The sequence below is a fragment of the Hylobates moloch genome, unplaced genomic scaffold (assembly GCF_009828535.3).
Source record: "Hylobates moloch isolate HMO894 unplaced genomic scaffold, HMol_V3 SCAFFOLD_7, whole genome shotgun sequence".
Classification (NCBI taxonomy): domain Eukaryota; kingdom Metazoa; phylum Chordata; class Mammalia; order Primates; family Hylobatidae; genus Hylobates; species Hylobates moloch.
In genome coordinates, this window is record NW_026652282.1 from 118,885,884 (window position 1) to 118,908,285 (window position 22,402).

The 22,402-nt window shown below is 40.0% G+C and overlaps 1 protein-coding gene and 1 long non-coding RNA gene across 3 annotated transcripts in view; one reads left to right on the top strand and one right to left on the bottom strand.

Moving 5' to 3' along the window:
• Positions 1–22,402, bottom strand: part of FGF13 (fibroblast growth factor 13) — a 605,359-nt gene that overhangs the window by 68,104 nt on the left and 514,853 nt on the right. The window contains exons 1-3 of one of the 2 annotated variants that reach the window (XM_032757735.2): positions 11,091–11,993; positions 9,088–9,198; positions 3,266–3,369 (exon numbers count right to left, since the gene is read on the bottom strand). In XM_032757735.2, coding sequence (XP_032613626.1) covers positions 3,266–3,369; positions 9,088–9,198; positions 11,091–11,277 — 402 coding nt within the window. In that variant the 5' untranslated portion in view covers positions 11,278–11,993. Of the gene's footprint in view, positions 1–3,265; positions 3,370–9,087; positions 9,199–11,090; positions 11,994–22,402 lie in introns of those variants that run through there. The other variant, XM_032757733.2, reaches the window with a different exon arrangement.
• On the top strand, positions 12,372–16,882 carry LOC116812089 (uncharacterized). The gene is made up of 3 exons (XR_004370579.1): positions 12,372–12,407; positions 15,020–15,105; positions 16,180–16,882. It is a non-coding gene; the product is annotated as an uncharacterized LOC116812089 (long non-coding RNA).

The window sequence follows — 22,402 nt, forward strand, 5'->3', positions numbered from 1 at the left end:
TGGTCACTTTCATGCTGCTATTTTCTAATATTATTTGACAAGCTCTCTCCTCTTCTTATGCTACATATTTTCATAACTATTTCCATGGCATAGACTGCTACCTACATGTGATAACTCCCGAGTTTTATTTCTAGTTCATGTCCCTTTCTCAAGTGCTAGGTTCATATTTTCAAATATCCCTTGAAAGCTATACTCAGGTATCTTCCTCAAATCTGCTTTTTCCCGCTTTATTCCCATTTGGTTAATAGCTTCACCATCAGCCCAAATGCCAGAGGCAAAATTCCCCCTCTCCCTCTTGACGCCTGATAATCCACTGAGCACTTCTGTGAAGATTTTTTTTTTTTAATTCTCTACCTGAAGACATCTCATTCTCATCTGTGCAGTGAATGGCAACCATACATATTTAACCATGTATGGTGGTCCTGCTTTCCTTCCAAATCCAATCAGCCACCAAATCCTGATGATTCTACCTCTAAAATATCTCAGCAATCCATCTCCTTTTAGCCATTCCCACTGCAACTGCTTTTTAAGCAGACTGTAGCCATCCCTCACCAATTTTTTTTAACTTGCCCACATCAGTAGCCCCTTACCTCCTTTGCTTACTTTTGCTTTCTCTTTAGGTCACTGTCCTGTTCTGTCTTCTCTTTGCTAAGAGGCACTTTGCAAAATTGCATATAGTATTTCTGTAGTAGAAGTGCCATGGTTTTATGCAAGGGAAGAGTGATCCTTCCTCTTTGGTTGCTGTCTCTTCTTGATGAACCATGATATTTCATTAAGCTTTTGATCTCAGCAATATAAGTTGCTGAAGTTATTAGGATAGAACTCCATCCTAAGTAATCTGGGCACCGCACTTTAAATAAGACGACAACAAAATGAAGTGCCCACTGAGGATGGTGATCAACTTGGTGAACGGATTCCCAGCCACAATTAATAAGGAGTAATTGGAAGAACTGGAAAATTAATTCTAAAGAGGATTCTGATTTATTTCCTGGAGCAGACTAGCTTGGATATTCTTTCCATATATGAACTCCAGGATCATGAAGCAGGCATATTTCCTCCTTAACAAAAACATGGTTCCTTTTCTCTAATAGAAACTTACTTAAGGCTTCTTTTTTCTTAATAGGAAATACATACAAGGTGTGCCACATTTGGGTGTATATTGGCCCACCCATCATGGAAAGGAAGTTCATCAATCTATAGTCCTCATTTCCCTGGGAAGCCTTTCTAGAAATGAGCTCACATTGACATTTACCAGTTTGCTGGAATAATGATTAATTTGAATGGTAGGCTATGCATTTTCAGTGTTGGTTCCTTAAGTGTAATGCTGAATGCCCTAATTTTCTTGAGTGGGGGCACCTGACATATAACCCAAGTTAAATAATTTTCCACATTCTTACTTAAATATTATTTCCAAAGTACGTTCTTCAATTGTGATGTTGCAAAATTTATATTTAGTCAGCTTTTCTCATCAGGGCACCATAACGGTGACTGCAACCCATTGAAATTCCGGATGATTTATCAGTAATTATTTCATATGATATCTGGCATGTGCTTTCTCAAAAGTATGCCCAGTATATTCCGTTTCCTTATCATGCCTTCACAATATTTTCAGAAAGCGTCTATTTTATTAAAAAACCTACCTTTGTATCTGGTCCTGTTGAGGCAGTCTGTTGATCTAAAGGAAATTACTTAAAATCCTTCATTATTAAATTATCTTACCTTAGTACACAAATCTAAAATAAAATCCCCTTTCCTATCTTTTATAGTAGCACTCTAATAATAAAGTGACGTATTTCATGAACTTTGCGATAAAATCACATTTTTCATTTAGTAAAAAGAGCAAACCCCCATATTTATTAAGCAACCAGACCACTGAAATTGCCTGATAGGAAAACGCATAGTGACCAGGGTTTGAGGTATATGCTGATAATTATCTTTTTTTCATAATCTTTTATCATAATATGAAACAAACTACCTGATTTACCATATAAACAGGCCCTCTGTGGCCTTACTCTATTCCCACCTCTTTCCCATCTTGGCCTCTGCAAAACAGGGTTATGATATGGTTTCCACCATATCTGCCAAGAGTCTTCCTGCACACCTGGCTTTGAAAGAAATTCAGGAAACAGGCGAGCAAGAGTGGTTAAAGGTAGTGTTTCACTTGAAGTTTGAGGAACAGATTTCTATAGTCATACTAACAACCTGCTTCAAGACTTGCTAGTAAGAAGTTCGACAAGCAATTTTCTCCATTTTAAACATTCTTTTCCTTTATTAAAATACATGAATTCAAAACAAAGATTTAAAAAATATTCATACATTATGCTGGGCATGGTGGCTCACGCTTGTAATCCCAGCAACTTGGGAGGCCATGGCAGGCAGATCATTTGAGACCAGGAGTTCGAGACTAGCCTGGCCAACATGGTGAAACCCATCTCTGCTAAAAATATGGAGTGTCACCATGGCACTCCAGCCTGGGCCACAGAGCAAGACTCTCTCTTAAATTAATTAATTAAGTTAAATTAAAAATTCATATATTAAATAGTCTCCTATAATCTGAAACTAGATCTGCCAATAAGAATAAAATCTTAACCCCAATACTGTACCATTTTGCTTATATCTAAATGTTAACTTTTTTTAAAGTTTAATTTGGCCCCATGTTCCATATTGAATTGTAGTCTACACTGTTTATACATTCATATGAGAAAAAGTTCCATTTTTCATTCTGTTCACTCCAAAGTGACAAGAAAAAGACAAGCAGGAATTTATAGGCAAGGAAAGGTTAAATAGTTATAATCAGGAATCCTGTTCAATTAAACTGAAGATATGAAATAGAACTCTAGAAACCCTTCAAGAACTAGTTTTCATGTCCTCGAGTTGATCTGAGGGAGAGATCTCATTATGTTTTTTTATGAGTAAACCTGGATAAATATATGTTCAACTGAGTTATAGAAATGACTTTGTTTCCCACAGCTGCAAAGCAAGGCAGCAAGACAGACCATTATATGCTACATAAAATGACCCAAATGATACTGTATTAAAAAATGTTCAGCGAATCTTTGATTATATACTAAAATGCTTGCTTCAAACAATTGATTAGTAATAGATACATTTTTCACAGAAAGTTAATCTGTCCTTTCAATGAAATATTTCCATCAACATTCTCCTCATCACAGAAATCTGTAATGATAACACATATAAAGCACATTTTCTTTCATATTGGATGAAAACTAGAATAGTCAAAACATGCACACAGTCAAAGGCTTACCGAGGTGTACAAGTATCCCTCACTGTTCATTGCCAAGTACAGCTTGGTTTGAACTCCTTGGATAGCCACCACTCGCAGACCCACAGGGATGAGGTTAAACAGAGCTGAAATTAACGAAGAAAATGAAAGCAATGTTACAATTCTGAATTTCAGAACTTTTCAATGTTTCCAGCAGGACTGTCTGGTCTTGCAAAAGTAGTGTGTAGTTGGTGAGGGTATGCATATATGTCTGTTTATGTATACATGCATACACATACAGACCCCCCACAAACACACCCACACATACCCCGAGGCAGACAGATAGGTCTCATTCTACCTTTTAGTGTATTTAATTTCATGGTTGCAGCCAGATAACTGGAGCTGTAACTACATATTATTTAACAGCCTGGAGAAAATGGAAGGCTTTGGTCACAATTTCATGGTTTTTACAGTGTTGGAGGTGGGGAATCTTGATGTTTCTGGAAAGATACAGTCCCAAGAATTGTTCTGTACATTAAATAGCATCATTCTCAACAAATTAAGGTTTTAAACTGCTCCCCAAGATAACTTCTGAAATTCTCACAGTCATATCTAAAATCTACCTGTTGGGTAGAGTCCTAGACTTTCGGAAGAGTCCAATGCCCTCATCTAAATTATCTGTTACTCCATATACAAGGACTCCAAAATAAATTCAGGTCTTGTAAAAAGAAAAAGTCATTTTGTAGTCCTATGTTTCCAGAGTAGTATTTCCTTTTTTTATTTTTTGAGATGGAGTTTCGCTCTTGTTTCCCAGGCTGGAGTGCAATGGCTCGATCTCGGCTCACCACAACCTCCACCTCCTGGGTTCAAGTGATTCTCCTGTCTTAGCCTCCCTAGTGGCTGGGATTACAAGCATGTGCCACCACGCCCGGCTAATTTTGTATTTTTAGTAGAAACGGGGTTTCTCCATGTTGGTCAGGCTGGTCTCGAACTCCTGACCTCAGGTCATCTGCCTGCCTCGGCCTCCCAAAGTGCTGGGATTACAGGCGTGAGCCACCATGCCTGGCTTCAGAGTAGTATTTCTTAAAGGACCAACATTTTCCAAGATTAGAGTTGAGAGGGCTCCTAGCTTTTAGTCTCGAAGAACAAAGGACATAGGAATAAAAATAATGGACTTGAAAGAGGTTTATTATTTTATTATTATTATTTTAGCAAAATAGTTGCAAGTGGGCAGCCAGTTGGTGCCAGTGAGGACTTCATTTCTCCATTTGAAGATCTGACTGCGTGAAACTTACACCCAGGCTTTCCTCACAACCACACACCACTCACTGGAGACAACTAGTGGGTGTCCTCCCACTACCAGCTGTCTACTCCCTCCCACACTGTGAATAAAAATAAAACAGTACATTTTTAAAACGTAGTGCTTGCCACACACATCTTTTGAAAATAGCCTGTGCACCTTTCTCTCAGGAGTCGTAGACCAATGTTGATGATTTTGCCTTGTTTTGTAAGTTTATTGAGGATAATAAATCAGTCTGTTATGGTTTCTGTGAACAAGAATGTAAAGGAGTCACCCTGTGGGTAAGAATAGTTTTTCTGGGATCGTTTATCTCTGTGCATATACATTCTGCTGCAGTAGGTGGGGTAATATGGATGAGAAATACTAATGAAGAACTAAATATTCCTTGGTGAGCCTACAACGTATCGTTCCTTTAAAACCAGGGTGTTACCAAAGAGGAGCTAGGACATATTGTACAGTTCAAAAGACAAGTGTTCCTACCACATGCCACTGATGGCACTTCATTCAATACTCATCAAATTAAAAGCTGTGCCCTTCTGTTATGTGAGGTAAAGGAATGTAATTGCACAGATTGCAAGCCAAGATCTCATGCTATATTTGACAATGCAAGACACAGGCAAGAAGTCTGACATCTCTGAGCATGTCATGTGTTTGTCATATCCCTTTCTGTTGATGATGTCTTGTTCACAGCAGGTGTTCAACACCCATTTGTGGATTGATAGCAATCTGTATGGTGAAAATATGATACTATGTTTTTGAGAAGTAAGAGACCACAATCCCATTTATATAAAAGCTCATACTTGAAAAATTCTGAGATCTAAAAAACTAAACCGAAACTTCCAATATGGGGTTGGTTTAAAAGCCGTATCACTACATACCACTTGACAACTATAATATCAGTATATGTTTGACACCTAGTTCAGTCATAGTAATAAATGACAGAGAATGATAAATGAAATTCAGAATTATTTATAGAACTTCTTTTTTTTAAATAACATTCTGAACTTTCTTAGTTCTCTTAATGCAGCTTATAACAAGTACAAGAAAGAAACAGAGAGAGATTAAAAAAAACTGATTTGATTTTCACCATGTTCTCTAATCACTCTGACTCAGGTTTTAATGAGCAATGAAATGTCTAAATTTCAAACATCAGACAACAGAAGGAGGAAGAGAAGAAAAAAACATCAGCAATACATTCCTGTGATTATCTAATCTTGAATAATGGTATTAACTATATAGCAAAACTATGTACTTTTCACTATGCACTTTAAATTTCCATGAAGCCTGATTAAAAAACAAAAAACATCACCCCAAAATAAAAACTTGATGAGAGTAGCGAATCTAGAGATCGACTGATCATACTACCGCGATCTTTTCATTTCTTTAAACATTCAAGATAGATCATAAACTGGGTTGGTTTAAAATATGTCTAAAGGGACAGTCTGCCCAGATAAAAATGCAAAGAAATTATATCAGGGATGAGCTTAAACCAAATAAATATCTTCCTGTGTGCTTTTGTTTCTCTATATCTGGTACCTTTCCTCATGGATTTAAGATATTATTTTGATCAGGATAAAAATACTATAAATATGAGAAGAAAACAGTTGACTTCATTTATGTATTTAAAACACATTCATTAAATACCTAAAATCTCTTCTTCCATTTCAGTGAAAGTTTTGAAGAAGCTTTTAAAACATAAATGTGCCTGTGTTTCTTGTTTGTTCTCTGTTATGTCTGCATAAAAACAACTTCTATTTGATGGGCCACTTCATCAGAGCCATGCACCTAGTTGGCACCCAGTGTTTGCTGAAGGCAACACTGAAGCCATGCTTCTTCATCAGTTGGCCAAGGTCAATTTCTCAAAAGAGAATAATTAATAAAAGTATATGTTAATGTAGGTTGGAAAGGCAACATGTTGAACTGATAATGCTACCGTGAGTTTGAAGAGAAAGGGAAAACTAGTCTTTTAAAATGTCCTTCCTTGCACCCAGGGCAGATATAATAAAACTACTTCCATGGAATGCCTATCATCTTTTCCTTTCCAAGGGAAAATACATAATTTATAATGGCTGATTTCCTCATGATGAGATTTTATTGAACTGACATTTATCATTGTAATAAATCTACATAAGGCAAGGTTAAATGCATAATATCAAACATATGTTTTCAGAAATGGATATATCTGGATAAATGTGAACTGATTTATCATGACATTGCTTACTATGTCTGAATAAAAATAACGCAATTCAATCAAACTAAATGAGAAAATATGCCGAAAATAATGAAGGTTAATAAAAATAAGAAGAGTAAGAAAAATATAAACATAGTATCACGAATACATATTAGGGAAATATTACATACATGAGTGATAGTTGAAAAAAACAACTTGTATTCTCGTTATGCACATTTAAAATAATTAAACAATACCAATAAAATGGCTTGGTTTTAAGGAAAAAAAGAATAAATTTGGATGGCTGGCCTTCACGATATATCAGTTTAATCATTAAACCTTCTTGTTTCATGATGGCTTATGCCCCACAATATCCTCAATGGCAAAGCTAAGCCAACTCACTAGTTTCTGGTCACTCTTAACATCAGGAGCAGATCCAAGCTCTACTGACTTGCTATTTCTATTGAGATACTTTCCATTTGTATGCATCATGTTATGACAATACTTACCTTTAGTTGACTTACCTCTCTATTTTAATCTGCCTAAATACAGATTCCTGTTATCAGACTATGTTCTTTAATGGTCTTTCAATATCATTAGTAGTATACAGAAATGCCATGCATATCAGTCAGTTATAAGACAACCAAAGGCAGAAGCTATGCATATGTAGGAACTGAAGAGTAAAACCTACTGTATGATTTGAAGCTCCACAGTAAGAAATGGAGCCTTGATACATGTGTGTGGTGTGTGTGTGTGTGTATCTCTTAAAATGATTACTTAGAATGTGATCTTGATGAATTTGGTATATTGCTGTTAATAGGACACAGAACATGAATTATCTAATTTTTTTTATTTCTTTTCAGGAAACACATGTGAACACCAGACCCAAAATATTTCTTCTCTGATTTGTACCCGGAGACGTTAAAAAGGGGAAAGAAACGTGACTGGACAGGCTTACTGGCAGCTAATCATGAACTTCCCTTCAATAATGCTCAACGGACCCATTTTCCTGAGGCACTCTGGAAAGCAGGGCAGCTTACATCCCCTAATTCCTTCCCCAAATATCAATTTGCACAATAACTTATGGGAATGTTTTATTGCAGATGATCACTATGCACTAATGTCTGTTATTTGATTACAGTAAAGCCCTCTAGTTACACTTGCCTAATAGTTTCAAATAGAAGACTATGCATAAAAGAACAACTAGGATTCACTATAAAACTTTAATATCACAACAGTGACATAGAACTTTTGCAAAACAGTGAAGAACCATTGAGTATGAGGTTTTTTCATCCTCCATACCAACAAAGCTTTCTTCAATGGTAATTAAAAGTGACCTCCTCTTGAGGTTATAGATCAGCCATCAGCCCACGAAGCATTCCTAAAAAGTGGGAACTCTTTACACTTATTGAGACCCTCGTCAATGGCATTGCTGTAGCCATATATCTCTTAAAAAGCTGCAGAGTATACTGCTTAGCATTCAGACCTACTTTCCTTGGCTATTTTCTCAGCCGACAATTGGAATATTAATGCGAAATTATCAAAGGGTTTGAGAGAAATTCAGTAGAAATTAGAGAAAACAAAAAAAAAATTGTGAGAACTAAGTGTTTTAGCCTTGTGGAACATTTAATAAGTCTCCAGAAATCTGTAAATTGCAAGAAAACATCAATTATCATTGAAGAGAAGCCTGCACTATTTGTGAGTTTATATTTTTATTACTCTTAATAAATAAAACATGTAATTAAAGGTTACGTAACATCTTGGAATCACCTTCTTTCAGTAATTAGAAATAAAACCTAATTATTTTTTATGTGTTTCTTTTTTAGGCTCACCATTATAGTCTCCAATTTGGTCTTAAACCATGGTTAAAAAGAAAGAACTAAAAGAAATCCCTTTACCCACCTGTGGAGGGATCTCAATGTTAAAATTCCACTAGTCTCAGAGTTATCAGTGTGTGTGTGGAGCAGGGAGCAGAAGTGAAAGCTTGTAATGATGAATTTTCATGGTATGAAACCACTCCTCTCTCTTGGGTTAAGACCGGTTCTTAAGAGTAGAGATAAACATGCTATTTCTGGATCAGTGTGTGGGTGAGTAAATTTTCTGTGGGAAAAAAGTAATAAAATCCAAAGGATAGCCATAAATCTATCTAGATTTCCATGGAGATGACATTTGGATTATTCTTCAGATGGTGTCAACATTATTTGCCCTAGTTTACTATCTTAGATAGACTCATATTCAACTTCCTTTAGGTTAACCTGTGTAAACACGATTATGTAGTGTGAATATATTTTGCATTTAATTCAGGATTTAGGAAAGCGTATTTATTTTTAAAATAAATAAAAACAGAATGTTAACAACATGCTGGCATATACTATTTATTTTGCAGTCACTTACTGTAAGTGCTGTCCTCATCTTTGGTGCCATCAATGGTTCCATCCGCCTGCAGCTGCAAGTGGTAGCCTTGTCGGCTGTATAGCTTGGTAACTATACCCTTAAGCTGAGGCTCTGCAAAGAGAACGATGATTTGGATCAATTGATAAATTGTGCCTATGTAGTTGAAAAGACTCGGAATTTCAATTTCTAATTTCATTTGCAAATCTTAATGGAAAAAGTCAAACTACACTTTTAAAGTGTCTGGAAGAAAGAAAACAAACTCCGAGTTTCAGAATAAATTTTCAAACTAAAGAAACATTTTATGTCTACCTGGAAACATTGGTAAAGCTTCTGAAAGTGTCTATAGTTTCTGATAACCTGTCCTTTGGTTTACAGAGTGGAACTCTATCTCATTGAGTATTTGTAATGGGTTGGCAAATGGCTATTCTGCCTTTTGAAATTGTGCTACTTTTCATGTGAAAGGAAAAGGAGAAATACAAAGATAATTCAGAGTTGTTTGCCAACCGACCAAGGACCAAAAACCCACTAGCAAAGATTTCCTTCAGAATGACCACAATTTGAATAAATAATCTCCTTTATTCTAAGAAGGTAGAAAATGCATAAATAACGTGGAACCCCATTAAGGAAACTGTATTTGGAAAATTGAGCCTTTTATACCAAAAAAGGGAGGAGGGAGATACAACCACCATTAACATATCTTGTCATATTAATTATCATTAGTGAAAAATGTGTGTGAAAAGAGCAGGGTTTTTGTTGGTAGGAAGGAAAAAAATCAGTGCATACTAATTTTTCAAATTTCATATCAGAAGTATGATCATCAAAAACATGAGTTCTTAATTAAAATGATTTTCAATTATGAATAACCATAGATTAATCAAGTGTCTAATTTACCAATAACAGCCATGTTATCCAAAATTTTCTTTTACTGAATATAGACACCTGCGCTGAAATAATATTTATGTGATTATTCGAGCCACATAAGCATGCTTTGCAACCACTTAAGCCTTTTTGAAACAAGCCTAATTTACAGTTAATGCATTAAAAACTTTGTGCAAACAGAAAACGTTATATCTGCTTTTCCATCCCAGGGTGTAGCACACATAAATGGAGAAAATAACAGATCGGTGAGTCTTTTTTTTGGTAATATTTATCTAGTAAAAGGTAGAAAAGAGTGTAAAAGATTCATTTGGTTGAGAATGGCAAATAAACTGCATGCTCGCTTGAAGGGTCTACCTTGACGCAACCTGACACCTAGAGCTGAATTTCCAGTCGCTGGAATATCGCGCTACTCTTACCACTGAAAATGTTCAAAAGCACCACAATCTGGGAAGGAGTGAGTTTAAATTCCCTCTTCAACACCGCATTTTAGTAGCATGTAACCAATTACACTAGTCTAACCAAATCTCTCAGCTCTTTGCAGCAAGGTTCTAGAAATCCCCCCTCCCCCCGCCCCAGCAAACATTTCGAAGCTGCACCACAAGTCAAGTCTGTCCCAAAAAGCTTAAAAGTAATCAAAGAAACGCAATGCCTAGACAGCAGAAGCCCACATCCCTTGGAGGTGGATGCTAGAGGGGAAGGGTCTGAGGCAGAGATAAAGGCAAGAGAGGGATTCCCCAGGCTCTCCTGGGGCGGGAGGATGGTGTCTGCCCAGCTCTGCGCCTGCAATTTCCACGCCATACATATCATAGCCATGTCTGGGTCACGCCTGCCCAGAGCCCACCGGGCATGCACATATGTGACATGTCCGAAGCTGAGGGCAAGCCTCCCAGGGCAGAGTATGCCCCCAGGCTCTGCGCCTGTCCCAGGGCAGTTGCAATGCAGCAAGCGTGTTACTGTTACGGAGGCAAGAAAGCCATCGCCTTCCCACGCACGCACACAGGCTAGGTGGCCTCTTCTGCACAAGATGGGCCACCAACAAACTCAACTATGCTACATACCTGCTCCCCACCGCCCCCACCTCACTCGTAAAGTATGGGGAAAAGAAAGCAAAAACCCTTTCCGACCTGGTCTTCTTCTGCGCCTCTTCTTGGAGCCGAAGAGTTTGACCCGGGAAAAGACATTTAACTTGTTTTTGTCGCAGCTGGTCTTGCCTTTGCTGGGGCTGCTGACACACTTGCAGGCGTTGGATTTCTCGCGCTCGCGGGCTTGCCTCTTCTGACGGATGAGCGAGCTGGCGATAGCCGCCGCCATGGCCACGACGCCCACCACCACCGCTTCTTTTGCTGCCCCTCTCTGGGTTCGCCTCCTCCTCCTTCTCCTCCGCTGCTCGTCCGCTGTCTCGCGACTTCGCCGCTTTGGTCTCCTTAGCCTGCGTTTGCCCGGGCTTCTCCGCACTCGGGCTTCAGCCAAGGAGGGGGCTCAGCATGCCGTCCAAGCTCCTCCGGCGGCGGTCCGGCTCCCGCGCGGGCTGCTGGCTGCCTGGGTCGGAGTGGACGCCACAGCCCCGGGCCGGGATCGCGGGCGAGACTGGCAGGCGGAGGCAGAACTGCGCGACTGCGTGCGGTCGGCCCCTGCGCCCGGCGGACACTGTGCAAGTCCAAGTGGCTCGGGTCGGAGTTTCGCGGTACCCCCCGCCCTGTGCCGCGCGGAGGGGGCCAGAGGAGGGAGGCGGGCGGAGGGAGTGAGCGCGGGCGGGAGAGAGGCCGGGAGCTCGGGCGGCCGGAGGGAGGAGGGAGGAGGCAGCGCGCGGGGGAGCGCGCCCTCGCCCTGGCCCCTCCGAGTCTTCGACTAGTCCTTGCAACTTCTTGGCGTGATAATCGGGAAAAGTTGGCCCGTGCCAGGTTTCCGACAGGGATCAAACAGGTAATGGCCTCGCATCTTCGCTGTTGCTGCTGCTCTGGGCGCGGCACAGTCGCAGCACAGGAATTCAGCCGCCGCAGGCACCCTCCGGAACAGCGCGACAGCCTCCTAGCAGCCCCCTCCCGCGACGGCCCCTCCCTCCCGGGGCTGAGCCCGTAGGCTCGGAGCCGCAGGCCGCCCCTCCCACCCCCACCCCCACCCCCACCTTTCAAGTCCCCGGCCGTTCCAGCTAACACCTGTAGGGGCTTCCGCACTGCCCCATCGTCCAAATCCTTCTCCCCTCCTTTTCCCGAAAGGAGCTTCGGGAGGAAACAGTGATGGAGGAGGAACTGGGATGAGGTAGTTGGGCTGACGGAGCGGGGGTTTGCTCCGCATTGGGGGATGGCGTGGTGGGGGTGTTTCCTTAGTGTTTGAGCTGACCAGATTGTGCTCCGGCTGGAGCCCCTCAGAAGTTCGCAAGATCCCTGCCTCAGGCTTGGACGCACCAACAACCCGGAGAACCCTCACCCACCCGCGCAGAGGTATTTTGCTTGGCGACACTTGTAGCCATTCAGGAGAGGAGGCCAGAGTCCCCAGACGGGTTCAGCCCCAGCGGTAGCAGCAGAAGCAGACACTGCAGAGCTGCGCCCGCACACCACGCTGCCACCCAGTGGTTTTTGCTGACTTTTCATTTCAAGCCAATTTGTAGGGTCCAAAACCTGTTTTTCCTCTGCGCCTCCTTATCTGTCCGCTCAGATTTGGGATTCAAGCAGAGAGCTTGGGTCGTGTACCATAAGCATTACGTATTTGGGAAATGCAGAGTCGAACCTCTCTATTTAAGCTGTGGCCCATCTCTAATCTCCTAACTTATTTTTTTCCGCTCCTCCGAAGTCAGGCAGCCTCCCTCCCTCCAATTCAGGAACCAGTCTGGCTTTTTGCTGGCCTCACTCTATTAACAAGTTCTGTCCTCTCCCTGTGTTATATTTTATTCTGGAGGAAAATAAAGAAGAGGTTTTGAGGCCAGAAATGCAGCAAGGAGAAATGGCCTATCTACATCCCTACCTTCAAACAGACACAATTATTTGACTATTTTACTTGATTTCTGAGGCCAAATAGGAAGCAAAATAGAGCAGCTGTACTACCTGGCAGCCCTACACCGTCTTTACTGGACTCCTACATGGCACCCCCATCACCTCTTTTCAGAACTAATGTAGATTTGCAAAACCAGATGCTCAGCTTATCTTCAGACTCCAGCCTTTTTTCCTTGCCTGACCACCCAACAGACAAGCTCGGACTCAGCAACACTGAAATGCTTTCAGGCTTCTTAGCCCGTAGGAGCTGAATCACCAGACCCTTCTGTAGATTCCATTGCTTCACGGGGGAAGCTGTTGCTACCCCTCCTTCCACTTCTCCCCAATCTTGAAATGTCTCTTGCTCCATCAGAAGCACCACTGTGTGTCTGCAAGGCAGACTGGGGTAAAGGTTGCAGTGGGTTGAGACTGATAGTTACAGGAAAATGATGCCAAAGGGTCTGACATTTTCTACCTACTCTTTTGTGCTTTTGGCTTTCCCAAATGAAAAGGGAGGCCAAGGTAGACGAGAGTTTTAACACCTCAAGTCTATTCAAGTATCCACTTCTTTAAAATTTGATTCATAGGGAAAAATAAATCCCTGATGAATGACTGACTGATATTGATTCTGAAGAGTAGGAGGCTATTTCCTAGTTCAAAATGTATGTGATTGTTGTTTAAATTCCAGATACCATGAAGGGAAATATCTGACATAAAGAGGGGTCAGGAGAAGCTTTGATCAAGCCCAAATATTTGGGGTGGGTGATGAACAGGTACAAGTCTCTGCTTATTCTCTGCATGTTTTTACCTTCTGCCGAGCACCAACTCCAAGGGCCTTTTGTTTCTACTCTCATTTCTCTCTTGGGATCCTGACCCAGAGCAGGCATGCAAAAGCTAAAGAAGGACGAAGTTCTGATTCAGGAAGGAGATAGACCTTAGAAGAAGAGATGGTATTGAGAAAATCATAAGGGCTTTGCCACACCGTTTTTCCTCCACTCTCCTCTCAGATAGCTCTCACTGTTTGCTTCTGCAAACACCATTCATAAGGTATTTTCAGGATGCCTGTAGAATTATTGGTGTGGACACTCTGTGGTACATATTAGAGGTAAACAGACTCAGAGAAGACTTCAGGAATATATAATAAGAATGGCAGGGGCATTTATGACAAATTTGCAAACACAAACTGTAAATACATCCTTTTGTTTCTAACTCCTGTCTACCATCCACATAAGCTCATGGAACCACTGGGCCGAGGCTGATAACCAGGTGATTCTACACGTGTTTGTAGATGTCCTTCTTGCTCTGATCCTTCTCTCCCTGATTAAATTGTATAATATTGAAAAATGAAGAGTATGGGGGAGGGGGAACCAGGCTCTCCCTCTGTCACATGTTCCTGCCAACCCACAGAAGGTATTTCTGTCTTTTTATATCCTGACCCCCTTGAATCTTTTGTCTTCGTAAACAGGAAAATGCATGGCACATAATTAATGAGACTTGAGAAGGGGGCATCTCTCTGTGATCTGTCTGCCTACAGACCTCATTCATTCTCCTCTCCCTTCCACGAAGAGAACTCACAAAGGCCTGTGACCAGAGGGCAAATTCAATCTGGGGCAGAAAGTGAAAGAAAACCATTTTGAAATTGGGTCCAAATCATATTGCTCAATGAACTTAACCATTAATAATGCAGATACTGGCCAGGCGTAGTGCCTCATGCCTGTTATCCCAGAATTTTGGGAGGCTGAGACAAGCAGATCACCTGAGGTTAGGAGTTTGAGACCAGCCTGGCCAACATGATGAAACCCTGTCTCTACTAAAAATACAATATTAGCCAGGCATGGTGGTGCTTGCCTGTAGTCCCAGCTTCTTGGGAGCCTGAGGCATGAGAATCACTTGAACCTGGGAGGCGGAGGTTGCAGTGAGCCAAGATCAGGCCACCACACTCCAGCCTGGGCGACAAGAGCGAAACTCCACACACACACACACACACACACACACACACACACACACACACAGAGAGAGAGAGAAAAAAGAAAAAAAAAAGCAGATATGTTCGCATTTTCCTAACTCTCATGTCTATTTCCCAGGTGCTTAAAATTTCAGAGACGAATGTGAATATTACTTTCAAATCTCCAACAGGAAACTATGCTAAAGTCACATCCATCTTGAGAAGGTATAATGAAAGAATTGCAGCCAATCCTAGAGAAGCATATTTTGCTTTTCTTTGCTGTCCCACTGCCATCCTGGACCAATAGTATGACATTTATGTAGGGGAAGTAATAAAGAATTCTCTTTTGACACCTATTTCCAAATCCCTTTTTCTCCAGTTTTGATTTGTTCCTAGCAGTTCACATTGTGCCCTTGCTATGGAACTTCCTGGATATCCTCCATATTTGTACATTTCAATTATCTCTGCTTATCCCTTGTGGTTCAAACTCTTCTATGCTCTATTCTAAGGTAGGGTCTATTCTCCGTTGTTTCTCCCAGGTGTCCGCTCTCCCATTGCATTGTCCACCAACCTCTCTTTTTGACCACGTTCAGAAAGAAAACATTCTTAGCTTCTTTTTCTAACTCAACTCCCAAAGAGTTCTAGCCTGGCAGGCTGGAAACATATGTTTTAATCCTATCTCTGCCACTAATTGGCTGTGTGACCTTGAATATGTCATTTCTCCATATTACAGGCCTCAGTTTTCCCATCTTTAAAGTAATACTTAGACAAGATTGGCAGTTTTCACCTTGTATTCTTCAGCACTCTAATGAAAAGTAATAAAAGTTCCCTCGCCAATGTTTCAACAGCAGATTTCATCTATTTTAACTGTTTTCGTTGAACTGTTTATTTCTCTTTCTCTTTTCGTCTGTTTTATATAGTGGAGCTCGTTGTATGCTGTCTTATGTAAAAAATAAAAATGAAAAGATTCTGGTACTAAAAACAAAATGTTTGAAAACCTCCAGATGACATGTTCCTTAAAGTCCTTTTGGCTCTGGGAGCCTATGATTATTTTTCCCATATGTTCCTATTCCTACTTCTTTATCTTCCCCTCTTCATACTTCTCATCTCTCTGTTCTCTTCCCACCCCATGAGAACATAAATTCTAAATTGGATTCCAAGGAAAAATGCAAAAGTCCCTTTGATTCCACTCCTCGTGGGTTCACTTGAGAACTAGGTTTTAGCATTCTTTTCAGAGAGAGTTATGTGACTTATCTGGGCATAGAATGCTGATCGTTCTCTGCCAATCTCTTTTGGCAGGCCTCAGAGGAGCTGTAAGGAAGCTGAGGGGACCTGCTCTCAAGAGGCATCTCCAGGAGAGAGACAGAAACCCAAACAGATGTGACTGTGATGAGTAAAAATGAGAGAACTCAGACAGCCTAATCGGGAGCAGCCTCAGTCCATTCTGAGCAGAAAGGAATTGGCTGTCTTTCTGAAATTCTGAAAATGAGAAATTTCAAACACCCTTCCTATGTGAAGATAAGCTCACTCAGAATCACTTGCCAGTTTGTTCTCCTTCTACACTAACAGTTCACCAAAATATCTGAGTGGCAAGTTACCTGGTCAAGGACTGATGATGAGCTCAAAGAAAGTAAACGCTGGCAGATTCAAATGCACCAACGTCGAGTAACACTGGGATCTCCCCATTTACTAAGTAAGGCAGCAGAGAGAGTATTTACGAGACGAGGTAGCCAAGTACCACCTTTTGTGGTCTATCTAATTATGTACAAAGGCTCAGAGAAACAACTGGATAGAAATACAAATGAGGAGTTTAGCGAAAAGCTAACAGAATAGGTTCTTTTCAGCCAGCCAGGCACAGTGGCTCACACCTGTAATCCCAGCATTTTGGGAAGCTGAGGCAGAAGGATCCCTTGAGCCCAGGAGTTACAGGCTGCAGCAAGCTATGATCCCGCCACTGCATTGCACCCTGGGTGACAGAGTAAGACCCTGCCTCTAAAAAAAAAGAAAGAAAAATAAGAAAAAAGAAAGAAAAGAAATAGACTCTTAACACTTAACTCCAGGAAGAAAAATGCAATTTAAGGAAATCTTGTTAGTGTCACACTAGAATTCCAGGTAAAGAAAGAGTGACTACTGTATTCTGTTACATACCCTAACACATATATTAGCTGGCAAAGATTAGACCATTTAGGGGAGTTATACTTCAGAAACAAAGGTCTCCAGAACCATCCTTTTAGAAACTGATTGGCCTTCCTGAACTGCATTTAGAATGAAAATCCGCAAGACCTTAGGCTTGCATCACACTAGGATGGTGGCTTGGTCTTCATTATGTCCTGTTTCTGAGATCATTCTCTAAATACTTAAGCTATAGAATTTACTGATGCTACTTCTGATTTATATTTAAAATCAATTGAGAACACTGATTAATTCTGATCCTTAAGAAGAAAAATCCTATAACCCACATAAAAATTTCATTGTTCAGTCATAATTTATGAACATTAAAGCCATAAAATGCCCTGATGGTATTAATCATGTCTGTGAATTCAGCACTTCACCATTTAATTAGCCATGGCAGCTGCAACATCGAGAGTTCAAGGCCTCTGATTACCTGCTTGGCCGTTTAATCAAGAAAACCTGGAGAGAAACAGCAGCTCTCTGGGGCGGAGGTTTCTCTCTCAATCTTGAGGAGAGAATACAAGGAAATGAGCTTAAGCTTTAATATGTGGGGATTTAAGTTTTGTACAAGGAAAACATTCTTTTCAGTGAGGGTTGTTAAATACTACAATTGATTGCTGATTTTTCTTCTATAAAAGCTTTTATGAATACAACAAAAACCTTTTCTATCTAGGTAGGTATGTGGGTTGGTTTCCATTAAGACTATCATTCTGTCATAAAAACTACACGACTATTTGTATAACCATGACCTGTCACCAAGAAGTAATCACAAGGAAAGTGGAAAGGGGCAGTAACACCATTATGAGAAGGCAAAGGTCCCCTCTGATAGGGGCATGGGGATTGCTAGTGTTTTTGTTGTTTTTGTTTTGTTTTGTTTTGTTTTGAGATCTGGTCTCTCTGCCACCCAGTCAGGAGTGCAGTGGCGTGATCAGCTCACTGTAACCTCTAACTCCTGGGCTCAAGCCATGTCCCATCTCAGTCCCCAAGTAGCTGGGACTATGGGCACGTGCCACTACATTTAACTATTTTTTTTTTCTAAGGCTAAGGTCTCACTTTGTTGCCCAGGCTTGCCTCTATCTATGTCCTGGCTTCAAGTGATCCTCCCGCCTTGGCCTCCCAACGTGCTGGGAATTACAGGTGTGAGCCAAAACACAAAGCTAATTGTTAGTGCTTTTGCCTTTGGAAGATCATACTGGATGAACTTGGAGCATGTGGATCAAGGCAGTCACATTCATTTCCTAAAGTTTCTCTCATCCAACTTGCAGAAAACACTTTGTAGACACAATAAATGTATTATTAATCAAATGGGTTGCTTCAGTGGTGACAGAGTGTCTAGAGCCAAGAAGAGCATCAGGTTCTCTAAGTGAATTTGATTTTGTTTTACTCAATAATATTTGAAGATCTTGAAGGAACAATTTCTATTTTATGAACTAAGTAATGGCTAACAAACATAAGTGAGGTGTTTCTATGGTGAGACATTTATGGCAGGCTAAAAATGTACAAGAATCAGAGGCAAAATATCTGTAACACTGGGTTCATTTCTTGCCCAGTGAACTAGGTAATCTAAATGAAAAGCTAGGGGAAAAAATGATGGAGGATTTGAGGCAAAGGCAGACAACCTAATTTTTCTGGATTTAAGCCAATTCAGGAAATAAAGTTACTGGAAGGTGACCTAAACTCAGGATTTGAGGAAAGGAATGCAGTGTGGACAAATGATCCAGTGTCTGTTATTATTTAGCATATGGAGGCAAGATTCACAACCAGCATTAAGGAACACTGGATGGATTTCCTACTTGCCAATGGCACTGTTTGCCCCAATTTCCTATCAAGAATTTATATTTTTTAAAGCAACAGAGAGGTAATGGGAAAATACTTTAGTGTTCCCTCGGGGTTAAGAGTCTTAACACATCTCTTTTCAGACACTGACCAAGATTTGGGCAGAAGAACCTGGTATATTCAGAGAAAATACTATCCTCCATATTCTAAGGAGGAGATGAAAGACAGGTTGATAACCCACCTGAGAATTGTGCAGATGCCCTAGATGATTTTTAAGCTCTCCCCTCTGCTTTAGATTTGTTTTTCCCAAAACTGGGGTTGGAAATGGTGATAACACTCAATAAACACTATGGTTATAATTGGACAAGCAATTTGTTAAGTGCTATAACCTTATTCCCTTTAATCCTTACAACAACATGTAAGGTAGAGATTATCATTATTGCCCTTGCAAAGGTGAAGAAAGTGAAGCTTAGAAAGACTAAGTGATATGACTATGGTTTCCTGGCTAGTACATAAGTGGAAGTGCGAGTATTTAAACTAAGGATCCTTAGCCAAAAAGTACATTTATGTATACAAGGCCAGACCTTTAAATACTACTTCTTTCCTCGTTGGCAGTGGGTCTGGAATTTGGGAGGCTCAACAGTGGTGCCTGCATGTGACTATCTTTTGGCTTGGGGGACTGAACAAGATGAAATATAGCATGATTTTCTAATCAGTTTTTTTTTTCTTTAACAAAAGTGAATTATGAAATAAAAATAATACATATGATCTATGCCTAGTTATAAGCACAGTTCATAACACTCGATAACTTCTTATAGCAATATTTAAAGAAAACATTGCTAACTTTCTCATGAAAACTATAGGATTATAAATCACTACTTAATGTTATTCTATGTTTCCTAGCCCAAGAAATAGTTTGACACTAGAACCTGTTTTGGCTCAGGTAATCTGGGACTTTGGAATGCTATGAGACCCAAAGGACACTTCCCGGCCTTTCTCTCCATCACTACTTAGCAGAGACAAGAAGTTAAAGCACTCCAAACACTCAGTTCTTTTCATATAGGAAAAACTGGCTTTCCACACTGTAAGCTTTTTTGTGCCATCTGTTTTTAGCTACAGGAAGCTTGAGTTCAGCCAAAAGGGAGAAAAATATTATACGCAGTGTATTCACTTCCATACTCGGAAGCCCATGACTATCCTTTTGCAATTAGGAGCTTCTCCAATATCTATTCTAGCTAATTTGCTCTAACTTTCCTCTTCTGACAAACAGTTAAAAGTACAGTCAACAGACTGAAATTATTTAGTAACTTTTCGTGCAACCACTGAAGGCCTCAAGCAATTTTAGAAACTGATTTCCTAACAGGAGCCTTGATGCTTACCTAACGATTTCATTTTAGAGAAGAGATCTGAGGCAAGAGAAGTTAAATACATTTGGCTTGGGCCATTTGTTCATTTCTTCATTCATTAATTTATTCATTCAAAATTTACTGAGAACTATTTGCCAAGTACTGAGCTAAGACCTGAAGGATGCAAAAGTACTAATAGCTCTAATGTACTGAGCACCAACTCTACTCCGGGCACTATTCAAAGTACAATCAATCATTACTTAGTGTCATTGATATGTTCTTGAAAACTACAATTTTAAGCGAAATGACATAAGGAAACCAAATTTTTTTCTCATCAACATTATAAGGAAACAATATTGAAGGAAATGACATTATTTGAAGACCTGCTGTATGTCATCTCACTTAAAGTTGCAATTTCCAAGAACTTATTTATGACATTTAAGCGAGGACTTATTGTACTTTATCTTTGTTTACTCTTTTAATACTTATAATAACCTTATGAACTTATCTCCATTTTACAGATTAAGAAGCTGAGATGAAGAAAGGGTAATGCATTCATTAGTGTAGGGAGTGGTGGAGTCAGAATTTGAATTCGTGCATACTGCCTTTATATCTCATGTTTTAAAAAACGACTCTGCTGCCTCTCCAGTGACTGTCCCTGGCCTCAAGTGGAGGAGAAAGAGAAGTAAATAGTTAACTAAAACACAAGTGTGATAAGCACATTAAGAATGATACTAAATATCCAGTGTTTTCAGAGCCCAAAGAGGGCGCAGCTAACTCCGTGGGCAGGAGGGCAGGAATTGAATCCAGCTTCAGAAAACAAAACCTGTCACTGAAGATGAATGTGGGAGGTTGGGAAGAAGCTCAGAAGTTGGGGAACGAAATTAGGTAAAGCCAGACTTCAAACCTGGATTTCAACTGACTACTGGTACTATATTCTTCTTACTAGGCCATATTACTTTCTCTCAGCTGAAAGAACTTGCAAAACCTTAGATTTTTATATCGCTACACTTTGAACATCAATCATTGGGGACTGGGAGAAATCGACTATGGTATGTGGATATTCTGATGAACATTTGTAAGTTTTTATTCCTTGCTTTAAAAAGATCGTCTTCTTTTTCCTACTGATCGCATTCAGTACATATTGTCAACATTGATGTTCAAGTATACAGTTGTTACTGATTTCTGACTGGCAACAGCAGAGGGTGTAGTAGAAGTAATCCCTTTAGAAAGATGCCAATAAAAATGAAAATTACATTGGCATGTATGTCATGGTAAGTCAGCCATTCTCCTGATATAACTGGAGTGAGGTTGGAGACCAGAGAGTTTTCACATGGGCAGTCAATAAATAATTTTTATGATGATAAAACTTTAAGGTAACAAATTAAAGATTGTGTGAAAAGACTGTCCAAGCCAGGTAATGCCAGTAATTCATCTATATAGATTTCAATATTCCTACAGGAGAGGAACAACTAGGATTTGGTTGGTATTTGAATATATTGAAAACATATTGAAAATTTCCCTGCTCACTGTATTCTTCTTCAATTGTGCTTCATCAGTTTTTCTACTTCTGTGCTTCAATTCTGGAAATTTAGCTATCAACTCTTTACTTATTGCCTCTCTTTACATCTCTGTTGTTCTACTAAAACTTCTGTTAGGTGCATCCTACCTATTCTTCCATAAAACACAGAAATAATGGATAAAATATTCATTTTATTTAGTCTCTCCCTCATGATTCCTTACTTCCCTTTCCTAGTTCCATCTCTATCTTTCTTTGCAAAATCTGGGTGCTTCACTGATCCCCTCTTTAGCTGGATTTATCTGTTGATTTTGTTTTTATTTCATTGGTAGAAATACTATATATTATACAATAATATTTTATGAATGGCATATAAAATTATATATACACACAAATGTTATATATAAAATATATATATACACGTATATATTAAATACATATATATTTACAATTTCTGTTTGGTGTTTGATAATATGTCTATTTTTTCATAACGTTCTGATCTGGTTAACACGGTGAAACACCGTCTCTACTAAAAATACAAAAAATAAGCCGGGTGCAGTGGCAGGCGCCTGTAGTCCCAGCTACTTGGGGGGCTGAGGCAGGAGAATGGCGTGAACCCGGGAGGCGGAGCTTGCAGTGAGCCGAGATTGCACCACTGCACTCTGGGCTGGGCGACAGAGCGAGACCCCGTCTCACTGTGCTAAGCCTG